The following is a 24,049-nucleotide window of genomic DNA, read 5'->3' on the forward strand; positions in this document are numbered from 1 at the left end:
TGAGAGGCATTCTTGCACTTTGGCTATGGCCATGGAACCCTTCCAAAAGACAGTCCAGAAACACCAAGGACAACAATCCTTCATGTGAACCATAAGCGAACCTCCCGTATTTCAGGATAATTGTGAAAGTGCACAACAAGTTTTAGGTGCAGAAACCTGGAGTAAGCATTCTATTTTTAGCAGCTTTCCTGCCTATGACACTTCCCCTGCCAATAACCAACACTAATGGCTCCTCACCGCCTGGTGCTGCCTTGTTTCTTCATTTAGTGTCTTCCTTCTCTCTTCCGCTTGGATCCGAATCTGCTCATTCTTCAGCTGCTCCACAGCAGCTTCATATTCCTTTAAGAAGGATAACACAGTCAGGAGGGGAACAAGCAAGTGTTGCTAGGAAAACGAAGTTGGGCCCTTAGTCCTCTCCATGACTCCTTACATGCAAAGAGGCTTGAGAACCCAAATGAATAGATGGAAACTCAATAAGATCATTCTGTTGCTCCTAAGCCTACCTGATGTCCAGAGCACATGAGCATACACACACTCAGCCCTGAAACACACACACACACACACACACACACACACACACAGAGCAAACTAGCATTTCTGGATCTCTAACCTCTCATTCTCAACACTATGATATACCATTTGGGGAACTTCACATTATCAAAAGGACATCCGAGACTGTACTGGGCTGGAACAAAGTGACATCCTCAGAGGCACTTGACCCTCTACACAAAGCCTTAGCTCCATTACTGTATGTATCTATCTCTGGCCAAGCCTTTTTACAAATCAAGTCAAGGAAACTTGGACCCCAGAAAACTTCCAAGACACACAAATCTGCCAATTCCAGTCCACTTAAATCTTCTTTTTCTTTTTTTCCTTTAACCATGGGGTAAAATGCAGCCAGCAAACTTGGAAATCAGAAGATATGACATGAGATGTTCAACAAAAAGTCTGACACTTACTTTAACCTTTGATTGCTGCTCCAGCTGCAAGGTCTGTTCCTGCATCTGTGCAAGACTGAGAGCATCTTTGGCATGGCCTATGAGGCAATGAAGAGCATGATTAAGGAGAATCTGTCTCTAAGAATCCCATCCCATTATAAAAGCTCTCCATCCTGTTCCTTGCTGAATCCTCTTCATCCCCCTTGATGAAGCCACTGATGTGGCTCTCTCCCAAGGAGCTCTACTATCTTCTCAGCTCCAGTCAATGCCTCCCCTCCATACTCCCAAATTTCTCTGGGGCTTTGGCTCACACTATTTCTTCCTCCTGTCCTTCTTTCTGCCCCTTCTCATCTTACTCCTTTTCCAAGGTCTAACTCAAACTCCATCTCCATCCAAGCCTTATTCCCAAAGGAATAGGCAATTCCTCCGTGAACTTATTTTATGTCTTCCAGAATACCCTAAACAGTTAACAAATGCCTAACTCAACTGCCTACTGAATTTTCCTTTAGGAATACAAGGACCTACCCTTAGATTATAAGTTTATAATGCCTAACCACATAAAAAGTATCTAGCAATCAATCAATAAGCATGTACTAAGCACCCAGTATGTGTCAGTAATTGGGGACATCAAAATAAATATGGAACAGCCTTGACGGAGCTGGCATTCCACTGAGATTTACACATTAAAAACAAGATACTGCAGGCAGTTTTGGAAAGGAAAGCAGAAGCCCCTGGGGTGCTCAGGAAAGGCTTCCCATAGAGGTTGAAGGTAAACTTGATCTGAGTCTTAAAGGCTACATGGCACTTATAGGAAAAGAGGAGTAATGGAAGGCACTGGAGATGGTCAATATAAAGACTGGAGGGGACCTGTGGTTTAGCTGAGCTAGTAGAATAATGCACTGTCAATAAAAAGTTATTTAAAAAAAAAGAGAGAGAGAGAATAATGGCCCAGGGACACAACACCAAAAAAATAGTGCAGGCCTTCAAGGAACTAAAGGAGAATCAAGCATAGTTTTCTTCAATAAATTAAAAACTAACAGATCAAGTTAAGAATTCTTAGGACTGAATTCTTATCCCTTGCCTGAGTTCGGATTATTTCATCAGAAATTTTGGTCAACCAGTCACCCAAACACCAAGAGATGGTTGCAGAAAAGAGCTTCATTATAATATCAACTGACATATATACAGCTCTGAAGTTCGTGAAATGCTTTACAAACTTTACCTCATAACAAATCCCTTAGAAACACCACTCTAGATAGAAACATGTCTTTGCAAGCTGGGACTCAATGTTGCCTAAGATGATGAAACCCGCTCCAGTGAGTCCCTGAAACTAAAGGCAGAAAGGTTGCAGAGATGGGTCTTGCCAGCTAAAGCAAGCTTCTCTAAAGAGAAGCATATCACATGAGAATGCTTCCCAGCTATCTCTGCTGGCCCAGCTAAGAGGTAAGAGGAAAGCACATTGGCCTCTGTGAATCTGAATAGGAATAAAGTTTTCTCCAAAATACAAACCACTGAAGAGACTAGAAAATACAGCCCTTGACAGCAGCATCCCTGATCTGCTCAAGTCTCTTCAAAACTAACCAGAGCCAGAGAATATAATTCAAAATCTAGAACAAAAAATGTGGGAGGAGGTACACCACAGAGGGATGGAATGAAGCTCTACAAAGGTATGAGAACCCATCAATGATGGCTAGCTTGGGCTCAGTGCAAGGGTCGTGGACTCCTCCCTCACTCAGTATGAGCTCCGATCTGTGGCTTCAGTTTACTTCTAGCCCTGCCCAGACAACTGACACCTAGAGCTACAAGGAGACCTGAAGAGAATGTTGCAAAGGAAGCCATGGGGTTTTCTTGGCAGAGATACTAAGAGTCTGTCATTTCCTCCTCCAGCTCATTTTACAGATGAGGAAACTGAGGTAAATGAGATGATGTTTTGCCCACGATCACACAAGTATCTAAGGCTAGATTTGACCTTGGGAAGAGGAGTCTTCCTGATTCTAGGTCCTGCACACTATCTGCTGTGTCACCTAGCTATCCAATGGTCTTTTTCCCAAAAGGAGTGTGCAATATTATGTGAATTCTATCTCCATCAAATGTGACAAGTAAAAAAGAAGACTAACCACAAAAGCAGAGAGGGAGTGCTCACTCAGAGCTTAAGTATCTGTGAGAGACTCCTATCTGTTCTGGGTCTTGAATGACGGGATCAATGTGGAGGACTAAGCAAGGGGAGTGACAGAACCCAAAGTGTAGGAGCTGAAAGGAGAAAGGATAAGATTGAGTTCTGGCCACAGCTGAAGGTAGAGGTATGAAGTTCACAGCCAGGACACCCCTGAATGCTAAAGGGAATCAGATTAAAATGTTATTGGGAAAATCTTTCCCATAGAAAGAATTCCTTAAGAATGGGGATGATTTCAACTCTTAGTCTTTGTACTGATGACTGAGAACCTAATTAATCAGTGAGATTGATCTGGCAATGGAATGTGGAATGAAGAGGAGACAAAAATGACCTTCAATCTAACTTGAAAGAATGTTAGCAGCAACATTCTCAGAAGTAGGGATGGCGAAAGAAAAACGAGGCCGCTGATGAATTTGTAATCTGGAGTGATGTGAATTTGAGTGATGATAAGGGCAGCATCAGCAAGATAAGGAACAAACTCTGAGAGAATGGGTTCAAATCCCAGCATTATTAACTATATGCCTGTCCTTGGGCCTCAGTTATAAAATGAACGATAAGCCTAGGTAATCTTCATGGTCCCTTCCCAGATCCAAATCTGTGACTCCAAGATCCTATTGGTGAAGATATTTCTCAGGCAATTGGAAACACTAGTCTAGAATGTAAGAGAGACATGAAGGAGAAAAAAAAAATCAATTAAGCCCATATTATGTTTCAGGCATTATGTATAGATATTGCCTGAATCATTCCTCAGTGGGGTCATGAAGGTAGTAGAATGATTCCCATTTTATAGTTGAAGAAAACTGAGGCACAGAGGTTAAAAGCAAGACTATAGACATATGAGATTGGAGAGTCATCTTCATAAAGATGACAAAGCCACCAAACAATCACAAAATTTGAACGCTGGAAGGGACTTAAGGGGCCTTCCAGTCCAATTCATACACAAAAAAAGAATTCTCACTACAGCATATCCTACAAGGAGTAAAAGCAACAAATTCTACAGAACACGTGCCTTTTAAAGGCTGGGAAGAACCAGAGAAAGAGACAACAGCAGAAAGGTCAACGACTTGATAATAACACTACTAAGCTGTCACGTTATCCTTACTTGTTCCATAGTCTAGATTGTTCAATGAAGTGGAAATGAGTTTGGTTGATGAGAATCAACCCATGGTTGGTATGGGAGGTATGGAGTGGAGTGAAAAGATAATTGGCGATCTGAACATAACTGTGTAGCTGTTTATTGAGTATAAGCTGCTACATTAGCTACAGTAAAAGAGAAAAATCCTAATGGAACCAAAGATGATTACATGGAAGTTGCAAGTAACAAATTATATTGTTGCCAAGGCACCCTCTTCTCAGAATTACCTAGATCATTAGATGGAGAAATTAACTTAGGAAATAGTAGTTAAAAGCGATTTCCTGCACTTACTCATATTGATACTTAACAACTACTTTCACTATTAATGCCAGAGGGATTGGAATTCAAGGAGAAGTATGAGGCAGTGGGAAGAGTCGGAAGACCTTGGTTTCAGCCCTGGCTCTAGCAGTAGTTACGTGACCTTGAACAGTTTTCCCATTTCTAAAATAAAAAGACAAAGTTCCTTTCTGCTTTAATTTATTCTGCAGTTCTACCTAGTAAAGGTAGGTAGAGCTTGATTCCATCTCCAACAAGTGGTCTTCCACCCTCAATACTGTCCAAATCGCCAAAACTTCAATAGGATCCTAGAGCAGAGTGGGTTATTAAAAATGCCCCTTGTTAGGTCAATGGCATAAGCATTCTTAAAGACCACTTAAAGTCCAATGCCTTTCTTTCACAATCTTAGGGAGAGACAGATAATCTTCCAACACTCTGGCCTGTATCCTCTTCCCTTTTCCTTTTATACAATCTCACTTTAAGTAAATTTGCGTCATGCAAATTCGACATTTTTTTAAAGCAATCTGCATCCAAAAAATTGCCATATTACCTTAACTGTAGGGTACTGTGCTCTCTCTGCTCCTGACCCTAGGTCTGCATTCTGCAGCCTCCCACTATCCTAGAACCCTAAAAATAAGTGTAAGTACAAGGCTACCATCACTAGACTGGGGGCTTGGCTTGAGACTTCTACCCTGCTCTGCCCACCTGTCCAGCCCCCATTTCTGTCTGAAAGCACTTGGGTACCGTGTGTCATCAGCCATTCTCTGCTGTGTCAGTATTCCTCTCGATTCTGACCAAGCCCCCACATGGCCCCTTTCTCATATGCCTCCCTCCCTTTTCCACATCAGCAGGCAAATTTGGAAGAGAGAGATCTGAAGAATGGCCTCCTGTCAGTACAATTTCACTTAATCCCATCAGCTCCTAAGGATCTATTTTCTCTTCTATGACAGACTTTGGGTCTCTTACCTCCAACTGCTGAGAAGACACCTCCAAATAGATCCCAGACTTCCTAAACACATCCCTAACCAAACCTGTTCCCCACCAAGCCCCTGCCCTAACTTTCCCATGACTGTCACTAGACACCTGAGACACTAGTCTCACGTGCGGGATGCCCCCCATCTCTTTGCTTTCTGCTATAACCGAGTTCTGTCCATTCTGACCTGATAACATCGCTGGGATACGAACCTTCCCCCCTCCCCCTCCTCGTGCAGACCCTCAGGTCTCAGCCCCCCTCTTCCCCAATCAGCACCGGATCGGTAAGGAGTCCCAGCTTGGCCCTGGATGCCCCTCCCCACCCACAGATACCCTGTGTCTCTCTCCCTTCCAGTCCCACCTTCAGACTCCAGTGCCCTGGCCCTGCGATCATCCCAAGAGAGCGAGGCTTCTCTGGACACAGATCCTTGAGAGCTTAGGACCAAGGGGTTTGTTTGCACACAGAAGGTGCTCAATGGATGCTTACTGAGAACGACTTAAGCCCACGTGCTCCGGGAGTAGCTTCCCCTCTCCCTCCACCCTCTGGCTCTGACCAAGGATCTCTAGCACCATGTCTTGCACCTCTCCCACAGCAGGGATGAGGCAACTGAGGCGGGGGAGGGAAAGGGGGTTTGAGGTGAAAAGCCCAAGGTCACGGGAGGGTCAAAGGGCAGCACAGGGGAGACCTCATCTGTCTCAAGCTTCATATGCATGGCTCTTTCTGTTCAGAGAAAGCCTCCAAAGAGAGTGCCAGGAGTGTCGGGGACAGGTCGGGCTTCCAGTTTCACCCAGGGATCGGGAATGGCCCCAGCCTCAGTTTCCCCAAGGAGCCCAAGAGGAAGGGGGGAAGGCTCACGTTTCCAGGACTGAGAGCCGAAAATGGGAGAAGTGACCACAGATTGACCTACTCACGCGAATGCTCGAGCTCGCGCGCCGCTTTGGCCGCGCGCTCCAGGCCCGTGGGATCGAAGTTGCTCCATTTGTCCTTGGGCGTGGGTCGGTCCCCGCCACCTCCCGCCCGGTCCCCGCTGCCGTCCCCTCCCACAGAGGGCGGCAGGGGAAGCACGGACCCAGGACTCTCGCCCTTGGGTCCCTTGTTGACGCCAAAGAGCCACGACATGGCAGAACGCCCCTCGAACCCCCCACGCGTGCCCGCCGAGCTGAGAAGACTCCACACGCGGCGCGAGCCGTCACGCGGCGCCCAGGGCGCAAGCGCAAGAACAGGAATCCGCCCCCTAGAGGGCGAGCTCTCGGAGAGCGCGTGCCCCGAACCTCGCGTTCAGGGACGTTCAGCCTTCGGATTGGCTGCGGGGAGGTTTGACTCCTCCCCCGTTTAGAGCCCCTCCTCCGTCTCCTGCAGGAGAGGTTCGGGTTTACAGCAGCCCATTGGCTGCCAGCGACTCCGGGGCAAAGGTAGTCGGGGAGGGGCCGAATGGGGTCGTCGGGGTCCCTGGCAACGGAGGCCGAGAGGGGACGTTCAAGGGCGCCATGGCCGGAAAGAGGATCCTCTCTCGTGTCATCACTTCCGTCTAGCAACGGAGCGCGGTGCCCCGTTGCTAGGGGACGCCGGGCAGAGTTCAGACCATGGCGGCAGCGAAGAAACAGGTTCCCCAGGAGCCCCTGAGCTTCGTGCTGCGCGGGCACCGGGCCCCACTCCGGTGAGTGCGAACAGCAAGAGGAGCCGGAGACCGCCCGAGCTGGCAGAATACTTAGAGCTCACTGAGCCCCCTCCGCCCCACTTCTTCATTGCCCCGAAGGGGAGAGTGAAACCAGGGTACTCAAAGTCACCCAGAGAATCAGGGTCTGGAGCACTAGCAACCGAGGGGACCAGGGAAGCCTTCCTGTAAGAGGTGGACCCAGAGCTGAGCCTGCATTCATTCGTTCGTTCATTCATTCAACGAGCATTTATTAAGTGCCTAAGATGTACAGTCGCTGTGCTAGTTTCTAGACTTTGGAAGACGAAATTGAAATAGTCCCTCAAGGGACTTATGGGGTTTATGTTCTATTGGGGAGGATACAATTAAACAACAAGTATTTATCATCTACTGTGTGCTAGACACTGTGCTAAGGATACAAGGAAAGGCAAAACCTTCATTCAAATGGGGAGATACATGTAAGTAACTATGTATCTGCGAGAAAGGTTTCCAAATCCGAAATATATACCGAGGGATGTCAAGGGGGCAAAGCGAGGCGCCAGGAGCAGCGGAAGAAATGCGAGTTTGCTTAGCCTGGAAAAGAGCAGGGAATCTGAGAGGAGGAGGGGAGAGGACAAGCCTCTGCAAACGGGGGAGGTGGGAGATGGAAGGCCGGTTGACATGGAGCAGATTGTCTGGAAAATGGTGTAAGTGAAGCTGAGTGTCATACAATTTTTGAAAAAGCAGACTGAAGGTACACCGTAGGACACTTTAAATATCACTGCTGAGGAGTTTGTATTTTATCCTAAAAACGATAGAGAATTCCCAAAGATTTTGAGGAGAGGAAGTAACACGGTCAGATTTTTGTTTTAGAAAGGTGGTTTTTTTTGGGAGGGAGGAGCAGAAGCGTTGGAAAAAGGAAAGATTGCTAGACAGAAGCTCAATTAGAAGGCACTGACAATAAGTGCTTATTGGAGCATTGGACTGTGATAATCCCAAGTGAGATGATTCAGATCCGATCGCAGTTGGTGACTGAGTGAGTAGAGAGAAGGAGAAGGATGCCATATACAGTGTGGAGGCGGAGTTGACATAATTTTGGGGAAATGATAGTACCTTAGTTGGGGTGGGGGAGGTAAAGAAAAGGAAATGAGTTGAGAATGACACCAAGAAGTTTGAAAAACCGGTTTCAAAGGGGAAAAAATGAGTTTTCTTTTGAACTCGTCAAATTGAAATGTCAGTGAGACCATCAGATGGAGCTGTCCAACCAGGCAGTTATTGATGGTGGACTGCAGTTCAGGATAGTGATGAGGAGTCTCCCTTTGTGCAATGCAGGAGCATACTTCCTCCTCAGGTTGCCTCATAGAATCCCTTATCTGCTCCAAAACAAAGTCCAAATTCTTTCTCCCATCTGAGAGCCATTTCTTGAGCCATTCTTCCCATCCTCCTTTCCCCCAATCTCTCCACATAAAAAATTACCTTGATTTTTTTTTGAATGTACTTCTAGGTATCCATGTTGTCTCTCCCTGATAGAATGTAACCTCCTTGAGATAGAGATTGTTTCATTTAGAGACCTTGTATCCTTAGAGTCTAACATGGTGCCTGATATATTGGATTAGAAGTTGTGGCTCACATAAGCAATCTCCTTCACAATGCAGATTTGCACCTGCTTCACCACTTAGATTCTGGGGACACTGCAAGATTATGAAACATGTACAGTCCCACAGCTAGACTGTGACAGGCAGAACTTGAACCCAGAACTTCCAGATTGTGAAGATAGTTCTTTATCAGGTCAGCCATATGGACGATGTAACTTGGCAGCCAGAGGAGTTTGAGGTCTGGAGTCAGGAAGACTCATCTTCATGAATTCAGATCTGGCCTCAGATACTTATTGATTATGTGATTGGCAAGTTTCTTCATCCTGTTTGCCTCAGTTTCCTCATCTGTAAAATGAGCTGGAGAAGGAAATGGCAAACCATTCCTGTATCTTTGTCAAGAAAACTCCAAACAGGGACATGGAGAGTAAAACATGACTGAAAATTAGAGAATCAAAATTGTTTTTAAAAAATCTTATTGATTTATTGGGCCATAAGAAAAATAATCGAACCCAGGGAAGTTGATGAGATCAGTAAGGGAGAAGGAATAAATAGAAGAGAGGAGGGCCCAGGACAGAGCCCTAGGGAACAGGATGATCCAGAAAAAGAGACAAGTATAGGTTGAACAAGAAGGAGAACCAAGAGAGAATTGTCAAGAAAACCCAAGTGGAGGAGGATGTGTAGGTGGGAAGAAGCAGTGTTTAATGCTGAAGGGAGGTCAAGAAGGATGAGGACTAAGAAAATGCCATCTGATGTAGCAATTAAGAGATCACTGGTAACCTTGGAGAAGATAGTTTCAGTGAAATAGTCTGGTCAGAAGCCAAGTTTCTTGAGGATGAGAAGTAAATGGGATGAGAGAAATTAGAATCAAGAATTATAGAAGAGTAGGAAAGGAAGGAAAAAACAGGACTATCAGTTTGATGAATACAAGATCAAGTGAAGGTTTTTTCAAGGATAAATGAGACCTGGAGATGTTTATAGAAAGCAGGGCAGGAGAAAGAACTGGAGAGAAATGGAAGATTCATGGAGGCTGGTCTGTAATCAAAGGAACAAGCTCCAAGAGGAGGCTGGGGGTTTGTTTGGGGGATAGGGTTGAAGATGAGTTGGTGAAAAGAATGACTTTTCATCAGCAAAATAGTGGATAATATACAGAGTTTTGTGGTGTAGGAAGAAGGGAGGAAAGAAGCAGGAGTTGAGATCCTTGGTTAAGAGAAGAGAAGAAGGGATTTTGGGGAACAGCTATTATGTGTGTTAGTCAATGATGATGTTCTGGACCTGAATCTGAACCCTAAATGGGGCATGTGAGTCAGAGGTTTGTGTCGGTCCCTCACCAAACTCCCAAGCACACATTGAAAGGGAAAATGTTCCAGGGCCTCAAACAGACATCCTTACTCCTCCTCCTTCCTTCAAATAAACAAAAATGATTTTATTCCCTACTTTTTGAAGGTTTCCTCTCAGAATTGCTGTTTCCTATAACTGAAAAGGGAAGGGAGAGAGATAGTAAAGTTATGGGTTTGGTATGAGAAGATTTTTTTTTGGTCTGGAAGAAAGAACTGAACATTTGACTCTAGAAAATTGTATTTCTCATCATTCTTTAAGAAAACTTTCCTTTGCAAGGAAGGACGATTCATGGGCACAGAGAACTTGGGCTTTACTTTAAGATGCCAACAAAGCTGCAGCATCATCAAAATGGACCTTGTTATCTTCCCTTTGAAACCATTCTTTCAAACTTCTCAATATTTTCAATTCAATTCCTTCACACCCCCTCCCCCAAGGTCCAATCACCTCCACAATGTATATGGTATTCTTCTCCTTCTCTCCACTCACCCAGTCACTGTGTTTTTGCCTTAACCTAGAAGGTGACTGATTTCATCAATATGAGAATCAGAAGGTAGCCAAGATTAGGAGAGCCAGCTATATTCCCAAGCTCTTTCATTTGCATTCTCACTTGGGGTTTTCTTGCCTTTTCTAGCTCTTTTCTTTCTCCAACTCATTTTACAGATGAAGAAACTAAGATAAACAGGATAAAGTGACTTGTCCAAGGTCACGCAGCTAGGACGTGTCTGGTGCTGGGTTTGAACTCAGGAAGATGAAATCTCCTTGACTTCTAACCTTACCACCTAGAACCTTTAGAGTACCTTGTAAGAATGTTTCTTTGGAGGGTCATTGTAGAGCTATCAGATAGGAAAAAGTAAGTGAACCAGAAGAGAAATGGGAACAGGCCCAGGAGTAAAGAATTCCAATGGTTTACAGAACTGAGGATTTCCCCGGTGAGCTACCAGTGAGACTATCCCCGTGCCCTAATTACGCTCCTGCTAGAACTTTTTTAATTGATGATCTTGGTCATCCTGGAAAATAATGTTCTCCACTCAATTAGAAAAGAACAGAAATTGTGCAAATGGGGGTGATTTTTAAGCTTGAACATAAAGGAGGGACACCGAGAAAGACCCAAAAGGGAGGAAATGCTTGATATTATAATGACTCTGTGTTTTCTGTTTTTGTGAAGAGAGAAAAGAAACGAATTTCTCCGTTATACTCAGAAAAGCACCCATGGCCAACATCCTAACTCCCATGAATCAGTCAAAAGCCAGGCATCCTTGGGCAATCTGGAAAACACTTCATGGATTCAAGAGGAAGAAATGGGTAAGAATGAGCGAGCCCTGGGCATCACCGGCTCATGCAGAAGGAGCCAAATCCTTATCCCTCAAATGTGCAGGGCTTGCCTACTACAAGCTGTCACAGGGGCAACAGCAGGAAGATAAATTCTGCTCTCAGGGAGCTGACCATCTAATCAGGGGAGAGCAAAGACAAACAGTAGGAGGGAGAGTGAGGCAAGGGCGAAGGAGAGGTCCCAAAAAAGGTTCAATGAGGATTCCAAAGATGGAGGAAGAGAGAAAGAGAGGGGAAAGAGAGAAAGAAAACAAAGGGAGAATGAGAGGAAAGGAAGAGAGAAAAGAGAAAGGAGGTGAAAGGAGAAAGAGGGAGGAGAAGAGAGAGGAAGGGAGAGACAAAGAAAATGGAGAAAGAAAATATGGAGAGGGAGAGAAAGGAAGAAAGAAAGGGAGAGAGAAAGAGAGAAGAGAGGTAAGGAGAAAGAGAAGAGGGGAGAAAAAAGGAAAAAAGAGAGAAAAAACTTACATCTAGAGGTGGTACAGGGGCATCTGAGATGACCCTCCCAGGAAGAGCCTACTGCAGCTATAATCAGATGGCTCCAATTCCTTGAGGAGTGGAAGGAATGGTTCTGTTGCTGTGTCCAGGGTTGTGGGACATGGGCTGTGGCTAAGTGTCCAGGGCCAGGCAGCAGGTACAAGGAGCTATGTGGGATATCTTGCACCCACTTGGTCACCATATAATACGGCTGGGCCCTCAGGCAGGAACTCCCAACTATAAACATATAAACTTTCCAGAGGACTGGGGAATGGAACCAAACCTCAGTCTACTACTTAATAGATATACTCCCATCCCATCCCCGCTGCCTTATTTGAAGCATAAAATAACTTGGTTAACTTAAAAAAAAATGATCATTTCCTTTACTGAAGCTTCATTTTACATCATCATACTTGGCTGAGTGCAGAATGAGGCATTTAGGTTTTGCTTTAAAAGAATCACAAACCACAGCTAAGCCCACTCAGGTTGTCCATCGATGCACAGAAAAGACCTACAATTTTTTACTGTATAATATGACATGAATGCACCAGCCAGGTTCCCTAAATGGGTCCTAAAGTCCTATTTGTCTCTTCAGACCGTGGGGTTCTGGGACATCCCCATATCTCCCCCACTAAAGGGAAGACAGAACTTTCCTAGAAAGCGCCTCACTTGGCTGCTGGACCAGTTGCAGTTACCAGGGTGGGGAGGCTATCAGGCCCTGTAAGAAGCCTGGTAACTAACAGCATGGAGGCCTGTGACTTGCGAGATCTTATACTCTGCCTTTCCCTTTTAATTGTGCAGCTGGTTTGTCTCCTCGAAAAGACAGTCCCACGATTGAGGACCTAGAAGAAAGTTTACAGAAGCTGAAGGTCCACGTGTGCCCACGCTTGGTCCCCAGCTCGAGTCAAGACTCTGACACTGACGATGGCTCTGGTTCGGAGGCCACTGACCTCTGGAGGTCTACTCAGGCTCAGTGGCCTGAAGTCCACCGTGGCCCATCTCCCACGAAGGAGGGGGAAGCCCTGGCACAGGCGCCCGTGCCCTTGGCCAGACCGGTGGGAAACGACTTAAGCCTTAGGACCTTAGGCCTTCCGGTGAGATCCCTGGCTCCCGGCAGGTATAGAGCAGGCCTCCTGGGAAATGAGGTGGCCCCCACTAGCTGCCTGCCATCTGTGACCTTGCTGATGGATGGACCCCCTGCACAGGCCTTCCCCCCGAAACTAGGGGCACCCCACGTGATCGGGGTGAAGTCCCTGCTGCCTCCTAAGATCCCAGTGCGGTCCTGCTCTCCCGGCATACCTCGAGGCAGGTCCCTTTCTCTCACCCGCTCCCATTCTTTCTCCCCTGCTTCCAAGAGGACTCGATGGGTCCGGTCTCGGTCACAGTCCCCCAGGCCCATCTGGAGACCCACCTCAGCCAAAGCCAATGCTTGTGCACAGCCTCCCCCTCAGCTCATCCGGCCCGGAGGGAGCAGAAAGAAAATGACTCCTAGCAGACCGTCTCGATCTCGAACTTGTAAAACGGGGCACTGGGCCACCCGCCGGGCCTGCATGACCCCTGAACCCAGGGAGGAAGATGCCCTGGACCACTCCTGGAGCCCTTACTGCCTACCTGTGCCTGGAATCTCCTCTCCCCTGGCTCAGGAGATGAACGAAAGGTAACACTCAGACTGCAGCCACAGCCCCTTTCAGTTTGCAGAGTCTCTTTTCATAGGTGGGGCCTCTGAGGAGGCATCTAGCAGTCCTGGGAGGTAAATAAATGCTGGTATTATTCTCTAACTGCAAGATTAAAAACTGAGGTTTAGAGGAAATGACTTGCCCAATCATACAGTTAGAATCTGAGGCAGGATTCCAGTTCAGGCCTTCTGATTAGCAGGTTCTGTGTCCGGGCCCCTGCATACTCCCCCCGGCTCTTCCTGCTACCTTGGTGGGATTTCCCCTATAACTGAAGAGTTGCCGCGAAGCTTAGTGGGGGGCAGCTTCCAGAGAAAGCGCCACTCCTAAGTCTTTGCTCTGCCAGATGGCACTTTGTGGGAAATGGGGGGGAGGGTAGTTTTAAAACATCTGAAATAAAGGTATCTCTTCCACGCCCCAAGTCACAGTTTTCATCTTTAAGAGGGTATGTTCCATTTGTGGCTTTCAAAGAAACAGGGCCTGGAACCACTTCTCTGGGAGGCTTTAACAAATCAGTCCCTTTAGCAAGCCAGGATGTCTGTTACTTCCATCAGTGGCTGCATCCATTGGAGGCAGTAATCCCTAAATGCACATTTAAAAAATGTTCTTTGGACACTTAACACTTCCTGGCTGTGTGACCCTGGGCAAGTCACTTAACCCCAATTGCCTCAGCAAAAAAAAAAAAAAAAATACTTTGTATGGAGAGGTGATGGTTTGCAGTTATTTGAATATTTTTTAAATTACATATAAAAACACTTTTAACATTCATTTTTCTGAATTCCAAGTCCTGTCCTGAGAAACAGTTTGATGTGGGTTTTACACGTGTAGTCATGCAAAATGTAGATTTGTGGTCGTTTGGGTATTGTGAGACATGGCTGTTGTGTCAAGAAAAAAAAGGATAATTTTTCTTTTTTTTTTTTCTTTTAAAAAAACTATTTATTGGGCCCATGCTATATATAGCCCAGGTGCTACAGGGTGGTACATTTGAGGTAGACACCCAAGCCTAAGGCCTGTCACTAACATGCCATTTGTTTTGACAAGTGACATCTTGGTTAATCAGATCAGCTCAGGCGAGGGAAACTTGGAGAATGGTTGTTGGGTTTAGAACCAGAGTTGGGGCTAAACTAAAGGGGTACCATGACAGCTTAGAACCCCATGTCTCTGTATTGCAGGTTCTTCCAGACCCTCACAGAAAGTAATGTGCATCAGTCCCTGGGGACCATGGACCCAATCCAGAAAACCTTGACACGACTCCGTTTGCAGCGCCTTCGGGCAGAGGAAGAGTGGGTACTAGAACTGAAGAGGCAGCAAGAACTGGAACGGACCCGAGGTCCCAGGTCCAAGTGGTAGGTGCTAAGAGTTCTTTGGGGGCCCTGGAAATAAAGGGATGCTCCTGCCTCCCAGGGGCCAGAGCAGGCGTGATGAGACCATAGCCTTCTGGGACCATCTGAGCCATTTCTGGATCTGCCGGGATGCTCTATTTTATGGCTCTGAAGTCCTCGCTCCTTTGGGTTTCTCTTGGACTACCTCCTGTTTCTTTTAGTAGAATTGGAAAAGCACCTTTACCATGGGTTATTTTTCAGCCACATTTTAAAAGCACTCTGGGTAATTAGCAGGTTGTAGCTTAATTTTCATGGAGAACTGAAGGACCCCTGCTGAAGCCTTCTTCCTAAGCCTCTTTCTGGTATGACAGGAACCTGCCAGGAGACCTCAACCTCCAGCAGGTTCTTCCAGGATGGAGAACCTTGAAATCCAGACTTAGGCTATGAGCCTGCTGTCCATGAGCCAGCCTGATAAAGCTTAGAGAGGCTGTCTCTGGGCTGCCCATATCAGGGACACCAGCAATACCCAAGGCCCTCGGGGTGGCCAAATCAGATTCTCTGAAAGGCAAATATTTTTTAAAGACATTGACATCCATCTGAAGACTCCCGGCCCATATGAGGGTTAGTGGTGACCCGTTTTCTGCCTCTGCTCAAGAACGAGGAGTCTTGATGGCTCCTTAGCCTGCCTTGGATTTGTCAGTGCAAGGCCAGAAGGAAGATGGTGGCTTGTGCAGCTGTGCTGTGCCCCACCCTCCATCCTGCTGTGAGCCCTGTTCTAGACAAAGTTCAGTCCTGAGATTTCCTGATATAGCAGCTGGTTCCCTTTCCCACCCCCTCCCCAGAATGGGGCCTGTCCCCAGGACTGCTTCGTTACTTTCCCTGTGCAGCCTGGGGGTGGGCTCTTTGAGGTCCTCCACTGCCTACCTTTCCACCCCCACCTCCAATTTACAGGCCACTGAAGAGGTCTTTGAACCTCCAGTCTTCGATCTGTGAATTGGTGTCTACCTGATCCCTCCTCCTATCTTATCCCTAGTAACAATGTTACTAGGCAACCTCATCTAACAGGCAGAGCGCCAACTGCCAGAAAGCATAGTCTCTTCTTGGAAAAAAGAAAGTTACATAGTCTATAAAAAATGGAGGAACAGCTGAACTAAGGAGCTGGAAGCTGGGCTCAGGTCTTAAAGTTTGACTAAAGTCAGGCGTTGTGCTCCTCGGGGAGCAGTGCTGTCCGTATTCCAAGTGGCTTGTTATTTCAGATGCACTCTGTTCTAGTCTGTTTCCCAGCTGCCCCGTAGCCCCGAGTCAGACACTAGGCTGTTTGTTCTCGGACAATTTGGACAGTGTTTGTTACTCTGTTTCTACAGAAACCCTTCATTCCCCTAGGAGGAAGCCCCACATAAAATCTCAGAACTGTGCTGGCCCCCGTTGTGGCCGACCGCACACATGGCTGGTCGCGCTCCTGGCTTTCCGTGCCCAGCCTGCTGGATGCCCTATGACAACATGGGAACATGTAATCCCTCCTTAATACCTTGAGCGCAGACGTTCTTTCCAGGACTCGGAGTGGCTGGGAGATGTCTGCAGCCATGCTTCCAGATGCAACATGGTCTGCGGCAGAGATCAGCTTGACTGAACTCACTCCCGAGCCTTGGTTATTTCAGCAGCTTGTGCCCTCACTCACCCTTTGCTCTTTAGACGCGTGCTCCAGAGGCTGATGCTGTGGTCCCTGGGCAAAAGGGGAAGGGCCCATTCCAAGCACTTGTCATCATCTTCTCATTAGCCCCCGTATCCTCTTCACAGAGAATCAAAGGGATGACAATACTAACAGCACACGGCAACGTCTGCATTTCCTCTCCTCTGGCAGGCTGTGCAGACTTAGATCCACTCAGTAGCTTCCCTTTTTATGCATCAGATCAATTAAAATAATGGGCGACCCTGTTTATAGAACTGGACAATTCTTCCCTGTCCTCTCCTTCTCCCTCCCCATTTTTTTTGACTGCCTGATGTGGGGTGAACAGGTAAGCCACAGATGGAGTGTTCTTCACTCTGTCTCCCACTGCTGTCCCCCGTGCCCCCGCCCTCGTACAGCCCCTCATCCCTCCCAGGTTGGGGGTCCCTGCTTACTCTGACCACCTGTGCTGCGCCACATCTCTGTGGGCCAGCACAGCTGTTTCTGATTTTCAGGTATGAGATGAAAAGCTCCCAGTTCCACTATGAAGCCCACAAACATAATGAGTGGCTGAGGAACAGCCAGGACTCACCGTTCCTCTATAACTACAGACAAGAACTGGCTTCCAGGGCCGAGGAGTTTGAGGAACGCTCCAAGCCTCCCCATCTGGATTCCTTTTTAACGCGGCAGGATCATTAGTAACGGGATTGGAAGGCTAATGAAGCTCCAGGCTGAAGCCTTAGCATTCTCCGGGGTTCTCTGCTTTTGTGGAATGGAGAGCAAGTCGGTCACTGTCTTCCAGCGTGAAGACCCCAAATCCAGAGGGGCCTGCCTTCAAAAGAGGGACAGGACGAGATGGCGCTGCGTTCTGAATGGCCAAAGACTGGAAGGTGCCATCTTGGAAGAGAGAAATCTGAAGCCCGAAGGAGACACAGACTTCTCTCTCTCGTCCCCATTGCTAAAACCAAGCAGAGAAGGGCTGGCTTCTTCTGGAGAGCTGTTTATCCATTCATTCTCTTGCTTAAAGGGTTCTTATTAAATACCTACCATCGCCAAGCGAGATACAAAGTTAAGCTAAGACAACTCTTGTTCTCAATTCAATCCAGTCAAACAAGTACCAAGTGGGGTTCTCTACATGACATGCAGGAAGCTAATGTCTTCAAAGGGATAACATACACAGAATAAACCCGAACATACAATATTACGAGAAGAGTGCCCCAGAGAGCTGCCGAGAGCAATGTGGATCCAAGGAAGAAGGTTGTTGCCAGCCAGGGCTCGGTGGGGTGGAAGCTAGAGATTGGGGAAGTCTTCCTGGACAAAGTAGTGATGGATTTGAGCTTTGAAGAGTGAATAAATATTCAGCAAGCAAAGAGGGGGGACAAAGCCCGGGACAGGAGCTGCTGGTGTTGGTGTTGGCCACATGACAAACATGATTAAATAAAACGTTCTGCTTGATAGTGTTTGAACGTCCCCGGCACTTCCCAGCTCTTTGGGGTTTATAAAAGTGTATGTACTGGGTCTAATTAACTATCCGGGGAGGAGTCAGAAGCAACTGCCTCAGTACACGATTTCCTCCTTAACATTTAAGACACCTGAATTATGTTTATTACTTGAATGTGTGGTTGGGTCACAAGCTAGACTTTTGAGATAAGGCCGGGTTTCTAGGTGACAGGTGGGACAATCATGTTAGGACCGATTGGCAGAATTCCAAAGAAAGTTCCTGTCTGATTAGACATAAAATATACCAGATTTTTATCGAGGAGCGTTCGTGTGATCATTACCTGGCAGCTCAAGACATAGCATCCCCAAGGGGACAATGTCATAGGGTCAGCTTTCCCCCTTAATGGCAGCAACCAAGACCAAACAGACTCTGGGGGAAATGAGTCAGAGGTATTTTGTGGCCAGGAGATGGCACTGCAGCTCCAATCTCTGGCCCAGAATCCTCTTTGATTGCTGGTTGGGTTGCAAAGGAGAGTTTTTAATCTTTTTTTTCAAAGGGCTTTCACTTGAGCCGGTTTCATCCAAACCAGAAGCTTTGGGTCCATGCCTGATGTTGGCACATGGGAAGTTCCAGTCAGCATAAATGCTGGATCCAGAGACACTCAGGTGAAAATCATTTGGGGGGATCCGCCCCATGGGCTATAATTGTCCTAAGTGAAGCTCTCTGCCCTGACTGGGAGTGGGAGAGAAGAGAGGAGAGAGATAAATCAAGACCCAGAGAATGGAGAGTTGGCTTGGGGCCAGAGTAACGGGACTACAAGGCTTTCCTACATAACATTAAGTAGCTACTATGTGCTAAGTACTGCTACAAACAGGCAAAAACCAGTCCCTGCTTGGAGAGGCTTACAGTCTAATGACATAGAGACACATCCACATCCACATTCATGCATATAAACATTTTGATTTTCACCCATGCCTCAGGACATGGTATATGTATGCTAGAACTGCATTCCAAGACCTTACACGTGTCACCATCAAGCACCATTAAATACAACGCTGAGTCACAGAAGTCTTAATTTGCACTGGTTTTCTCCAACACCTTACGCCTAGACAAAACAAAAACCCTGACTTAGAACGTTCGCTAGGGATCGAATGTTTACGCTGAAAATCTAATAATCAGCAGCACACCCGTTATATAATATAAAAAAATATAATACATGATAAAAATATTAAAAATATATATAACCACATGTATATTATAAATTGTGTGTGTCTGTGTGTGGCTAAGTGGTATAAAATAGTGTTGATCTTAATTTTTTGGTTGGGAATTTCCTGATGTCTTCCCAGCCCTAACTCCTAGTATAGTTTTGCTGTATATGTATTAAAAAAAAAAAAAAAAGTATTTGCAGAAGGAAGATAGCCACCCCACCCATCTTAGTCCAGGGAGCTAGACTTCATAGGCAAGCCTTCTTGAAAAGGCTTGAATGACTAACATAAATATTAAGGATTTCTTGTGTGAAAGGGAATAAATATGGTATTCCAAGCAATAGAGTTGCAGGCCTGGAGTCACAAAGATGATTCTTCCCAAGTTTATAACCGGCCTCAAGACACTTAACTGATTTGCCTCAGTTAACCCCATTTGCCTCAGTTTCCTCATCCATTAAATGAGCTGGAGAAGGAAATGACAAACCAGTTTCTTTGCCAAGAAAATCCCAAATGAGGTCACCACATATATATGTGTGTGTGTCATACACATATATAGACATATACATCTCTTCCTTAGCCACGTAGGCTGTTCTCAGACTGGCTCACCTAACTCATAGAATCAGAGATTTCAAGCTAGAAAGGATTCCAGGGATCAAGTGAGATTTTATGTAAAATGATGCTTTGGAAGCCTTTTGTAAATCTCAAAACACCCTATAAACATGAGCCCTCCAGCCCATCCCTCCTGCTTTGTGAAGAGCTGAGTGCAGAGGGGTTTACTGTCCCAGAGGTGGTTGCAAGAGCTCTGGGTCCCATGTGAAGGGCTGGGCTGGACTCATTTATAGGCCCCCTCCCAGTTCACTGCGACCCCTGACCCTGAAGGCTCTGCAGAAGGCCGATCCCTGCTGATTCCCCCTTGGGGTCATGCTTTCTGTGCCCGTGACCGGCTCTTTAAAGAGATGGAAGCTGGATCTGGGCAGCTCTGCTTTGCTTCTCTCTGAGACAGGCGGGGCTCCCTTGGTGGGGGGGCTCGCCTATTAGGCTACTCAGCAAATTCTGCAGATGTTCCCTCTGGAGGAGTTGTCATCCTTGCCTCGTGCTTTAGATTTTGCTAAGTAATTTCCTCCATCTTCCCATTTTCGCTGTGAATGCTCAACGCCCATCATTATGTGGCGAAGAAAGTTAGCATGACCAGGATTTGCACCTTCTCCCTAGTGAACACCCAGCTTGCTTGGAACACCATATTTATTCCCTTTCACACAAGAAATCCTTAATAGTTGTGGAAGTCCTTCAAGCCTTTTCAAGTCAGTGCCCGTGAAGTCTGTCTCCCTCATCTAAAATGGGCCCGGTGGCTACCTTCCTTCTGCAAATGCTTTTTTTTTTTTCCCCATATACAGCCAGGCTATATTAGGAGTTAGGGCTGGAAAAAGACCAGGAAATTCCAAACAATAGAATAAATTAAGATCAAGCTAAAGAATGCATAGTTGGAAGCGATGACATGATAGCTATCTTCGGAGATTTGAAAGGTTGTAATGTGATAGCATTGGTCTTGTTTTTCTTGATCCTGGGAGCAAAATTAGGAACAAAGAATGGATGGATAAAAAAAGCATTTAATAAGCAAACAATATATGTCAGGCACTGTGCCAGATGTGAGGATCCAAACACAAAAAGCAAGACAGCACCTGTCCTTTAAGAAGCTTTCCTTCTAAAAGAGGAAAAGCTATATAAATACAAGGGAGGGATGTGAGGGGAGGTTATAGGACTTTTGAGTGGGGACCCTAAGAGAGGGGCTTGACACGCTCCTTTCCAGGGCAATGGCAAAATGGATTAGATTGTGGTTCCAGGATTGTGGTGGCAGGGAGACGTAAGGGCCAGATGAGTGTGGAACGAATCAGATTTTAGGTTGCAAGTAAGGAAAATCTTTCTGCCCAAGAGAATGGTCCAAAGGTATTTGGGGCTGCCTTGGAGAAAGCAGACTTCCTGTTAACGTAGCCCACTAGGTAAGGCCGGATAGGTTACTAATTGGCAATGCTGCTGTTGGCACAAATACTTGTGCTAGTTGTGAGGTCATTGATAAAATTGCTTTCTAACAATATGCTTTTAATTTAGACACTCCTATGGAGATCATGACAACATCAAGATTATACAACAATCAATTCTGATGAACATGATTCTTTCCAACAATGAGATGATCGATGCCAGTCCCAATGACCTTGTGATGAAGAGAGTCATCTGCCCCCAAAGAGAGGACTGTGGGAACTGAGGGTGGATCACAACATAGCATCCTCACTCTTTTTGTTGTTCGCTTGCATTTTGTTTTCTTACTTTCTTTTTTAAAATTTCTCTTGTGCAGCAAGAGAATTGTATAAATGTTTACACATATTGGATTTAACATATATTTTAACATGTTTAACATATATTGAATTGCTTGCCATCTAGGGGAGGGGGTGGGGGAATCTGAAACACAAGGCTATGGAAGGATCAGTGTTGTCAAATTATTGGTACATATGTTTTGAAAATAAAAAACTTTAGAAAAAAATAAAATAAAATAGGAAAAAAAAAGACACTCCTATGTAAATTATTTGGACAGGAGCGTTTGCCTTATGCATTAAAGTAGTTTTTTCATCAGTCCCCCTATACCTCCCCCCTCCCCAGTCAAACTATTAAACAACCACCATTGCTTCTGGAAAGGGCAGAGCAATCCCTCCCTCTAGTCCCTTTCACCATCTCTGAGGCAGGCTATAACTCCCACCCGCCCCTCTCCCCTATATGTGTGGTCTACCTAGAATGTAAGCTCCTTGAATAGGGACTGTCTCTCTTTTTGTATTTGCATCCCAACACTTGGCACAAAATAGGTGCTTTAATAAATGCTTTTTATTCCCTTGTTAGATGCCGTAATCTTGAGCTCCAGGAGTGCTGGGACCATGGCTTATAATTCATAGATTCTGGAAATGGAGGGGGCTTCCAAAGCCATCAATCCAACCTCTCCATTCTATAGATAAGGAAACTGGGATGGAAAGAGGTTAAATGATTAAGTAAGTGTCTGAGGCAGGATTTGCTGGGCTCAAAAGTTAAGAACTCCAACCACTACATAAATATGCATTAAACTTTACAGATCTCTTTCTTCACCACCACCCTGAGATCAGGTTTTTTTTCAAGTCATCATATATTAATTGCCTGCTATGTGCCAGGCACTGTGCTAAGTATTGGGGATACAAAAAAAGGGAAACTCTGAGATACTACTACACACCTCTCAGATTGGCTAAGATGACAGGAAAAGATAATGATGAATATTGGAGGAGATGTGGGAAAACTGGGACAGATACATTGTTGGTGGAGTTGTGAATGGATCTAACCATTCTGGAGAGTAATTTGGAACTATGCTCAAAGAGTTATCAAGCTGTGCATACCCTTTGATCCAGCAGTGTTTCTACTGGATCTATATCCCAAAGAGATTTTAAAGGAGGGAAAGGGACCTACATGTGCAGAAGTATTTGTGGCAGCCCTCTTTGTAGTGGCCAGAAACTGAAAACTGAATGGATGCCCCATTAGTTGGATAAGTTATGGTATATTAATGTTATAGAATATTATTGCTCTGTAAGAAATGACCAGCAGGATGATTTCAGAAAGGCTTGGAGATACTTACATGAACTGATGGTAAATGAAATGAGCTGAACCAGAAGATCATTGTACACGGCAACAAGATTATGAGATGATCAATTCTGATGGACGTGGCTCTTTCCAACAATGAGATGAATGAGGCCAATTTCAATGATCTCGTGATAAAGAGAGCTATCTGCACTCAGATAAAAGACTGCGGGAACTGAATGTGCATCATAATACTCTCACTCTATTTGATGTTGCTTGCATTTTGTTTTCTTACTCATTTTCTTTCCTTTTTGATCTGATTTTTCTTATGCAGCAAGATAATTGTATAAATGTTTATCTATATTGGATTTAACATATTTTAACATGTATAACATATTGGATTGCTTTTAGGGGAAGGGGTAGGGAGGAGAACATTTGGAACACAAGGCTATGCAAGGGTCAATGTTGAAAAATTATGTCCATGTTTTTTGAAAATAAAAAGCTTTAATTTAAAAAAGGTGGGGGGGAAGTCATCCCCATTTTCTTGAGAAGAAAACTAGCTGATATTAAGCTAGAGGTCACCAGGTTATTAAGCGTCAGAAGTCAGGCCTTCCTTTGGACTCCAAGCCCAGTGGTCCCACTCCACCAGGGCTGTTTCGTCCAACCTTTGAGGGCCCAAAGGAAGGCAACTAGAAAGCAGAGGGATGACGCTAATTCTGTTAAATCCCTGCGTGTAGGGCCAGGAACAATGGGTAGAAGTGATGGAAAGGCATATTTGAGCTGAGTGTTCACTTTTAGAGGTAGACAGGAAAGCAAGGGTTGTCCCTCCCTCCAGGTCCTTCAGCAGAGTCTGGAGGACCATTTGCTGCAGATGATATCAAAGGGATTCTGAATTGGACTCAAAAGCTCCTTCCAAGCTCTGACCTTCTATGGAGCACCCAGCAGTGTTTGACACAAAGCCGTCTTTAATAAATGTTGAATAGGGTTTGGCCAGTTTCATGAAAATGAACAGAGGAAGGAAAAATTTTGCATTTAAAACTGGCAGGGATATTTTTCAGATGAGGAAGCAGATTCTAAAAGAGGAATTGACCTGCCCAGGATTACACAGGGAATAGTAAGCGGCAGAGCCAAGATTTGGACGGTTTCTCTTTCTAGCACACCATGTTAACCTTGCTTGACAAGACTGAGGACAAAAGGGTCCCCTCTCTACTCCCTCCTCTCCGCCACACACACATCAGGCCTGGAAATCGGGCTGCTCCAGAAAACAGATCTGTTGTTTTGTTTTTTTAA

The 24,049-nt window shown here is 45.6% G+C and overlaps 2 protein-coding genes across 4 annotated transcripts in view; one reads left to right on the forward strand and one right to left on the reverse strand.

The window, feature by feature from the left end:
* The window catches only part of LOC127556007 (ATPase family AAA domain-containing protein 3), a 54,394-nt gene extending 47,704 nt beyond the window's left edge, over nucleotides 1–6,690 (reverse strand). The window contains exons 1-3 of the mRNA XM_051988820.1: nucleotides 6,407–6,690; nucleotides 960–1,036; nucleotides 238–339 (exon numbers count right to left, since the gene is read on the reverse strand). Coding sequence (XP_051844780.1) covers nucleotides 238–339; nucleotides 960–1,036; nucleotides 6,407–6,614 — 387 coding nt within the window. The 5' untranslated portion in view covers nucleotides 6,615–6,690. The remainder of the gene's footprint in view (nucleotides 1–237; nucleotides 340–959; nucleotides 1,037–6,406) is intronic.
* Nucleotides 6,691–7,007: 317 nt separating this feature from the next.
* LOC127556010 (uncharacterized) lies at nucleotides 7,008–24,038 on the forward strand. 3 transcript variants are annotated; one of them, XM_051988824.1, is made up of 5 exons: nucleotides 7,008–7,152; nucleotides 11,227–11,363; nucleotides 12,669–13,524; nucleotides 14,713–14,886; nucleotides 21,281–24,038. In XM_051988824.1, coding segments are annotated over exons 1-5 (1,242 nt in total). In that variant the 5' UTR covers nucleotides 7,008–7,078; the 3' UTR covers nucleotides 21,282–24,038. The 3 variants fall into 3 exon arrangements, with proteins under 3 accessions (XP_051844784.1, XP_051844782.1, XP_051844783.1); XM_051988822.1 differs by having other exon boundaries at nucleotides 7,010–7,152; nucleotides 17,044–24,038; XM_051988823.1 differs by having other exon boundaries at nucleotides 7,053–7,607; nucleotides 17,044–24,038.
* Nucleotides 24,039–24,049: the final 11 nt, after the last annotated feature.

Source organism: Antechinus flavipes, chromosome 3, assembly GCF_016432865.1.
Source record: "Antechinus flavipes isolate AdamAnt ecotype Samford, QLD, Australia chromosome 3, AdamAnt_v2, whole genome shotgun sequence".
NCBI classification, from domain to species: Eukaryota; Metazoa; Chordata; class Mammalia; order Dasyuromorphia; family Dasyuridae; genus Antechinus; species Antechinus flavipes.

Coding starts and splice junctions, on each gene's coding strand:
- LOC127556010 (XM_051988822.1), top strand. CDS start 7,079: ATGGCGGCAGCGAAGAAACAGGTTCCCCAGGAGCCCCTGAGCTTCGTG. Junction 7,153..11,226: donor GGGCACCGGGCCCCACTCCG/GTGAGTGCGAAC, acceptor GTTTTTGTGAAG/AGAGAAAAGAAACGAATTTC. Junction 13,525..14,712: donor GCTCAGGAGATGAACGAAAG/GTAACACTCAGA, acceptor TCTGTATTGCAG/GTTCTTCCAGACCCTCACAG.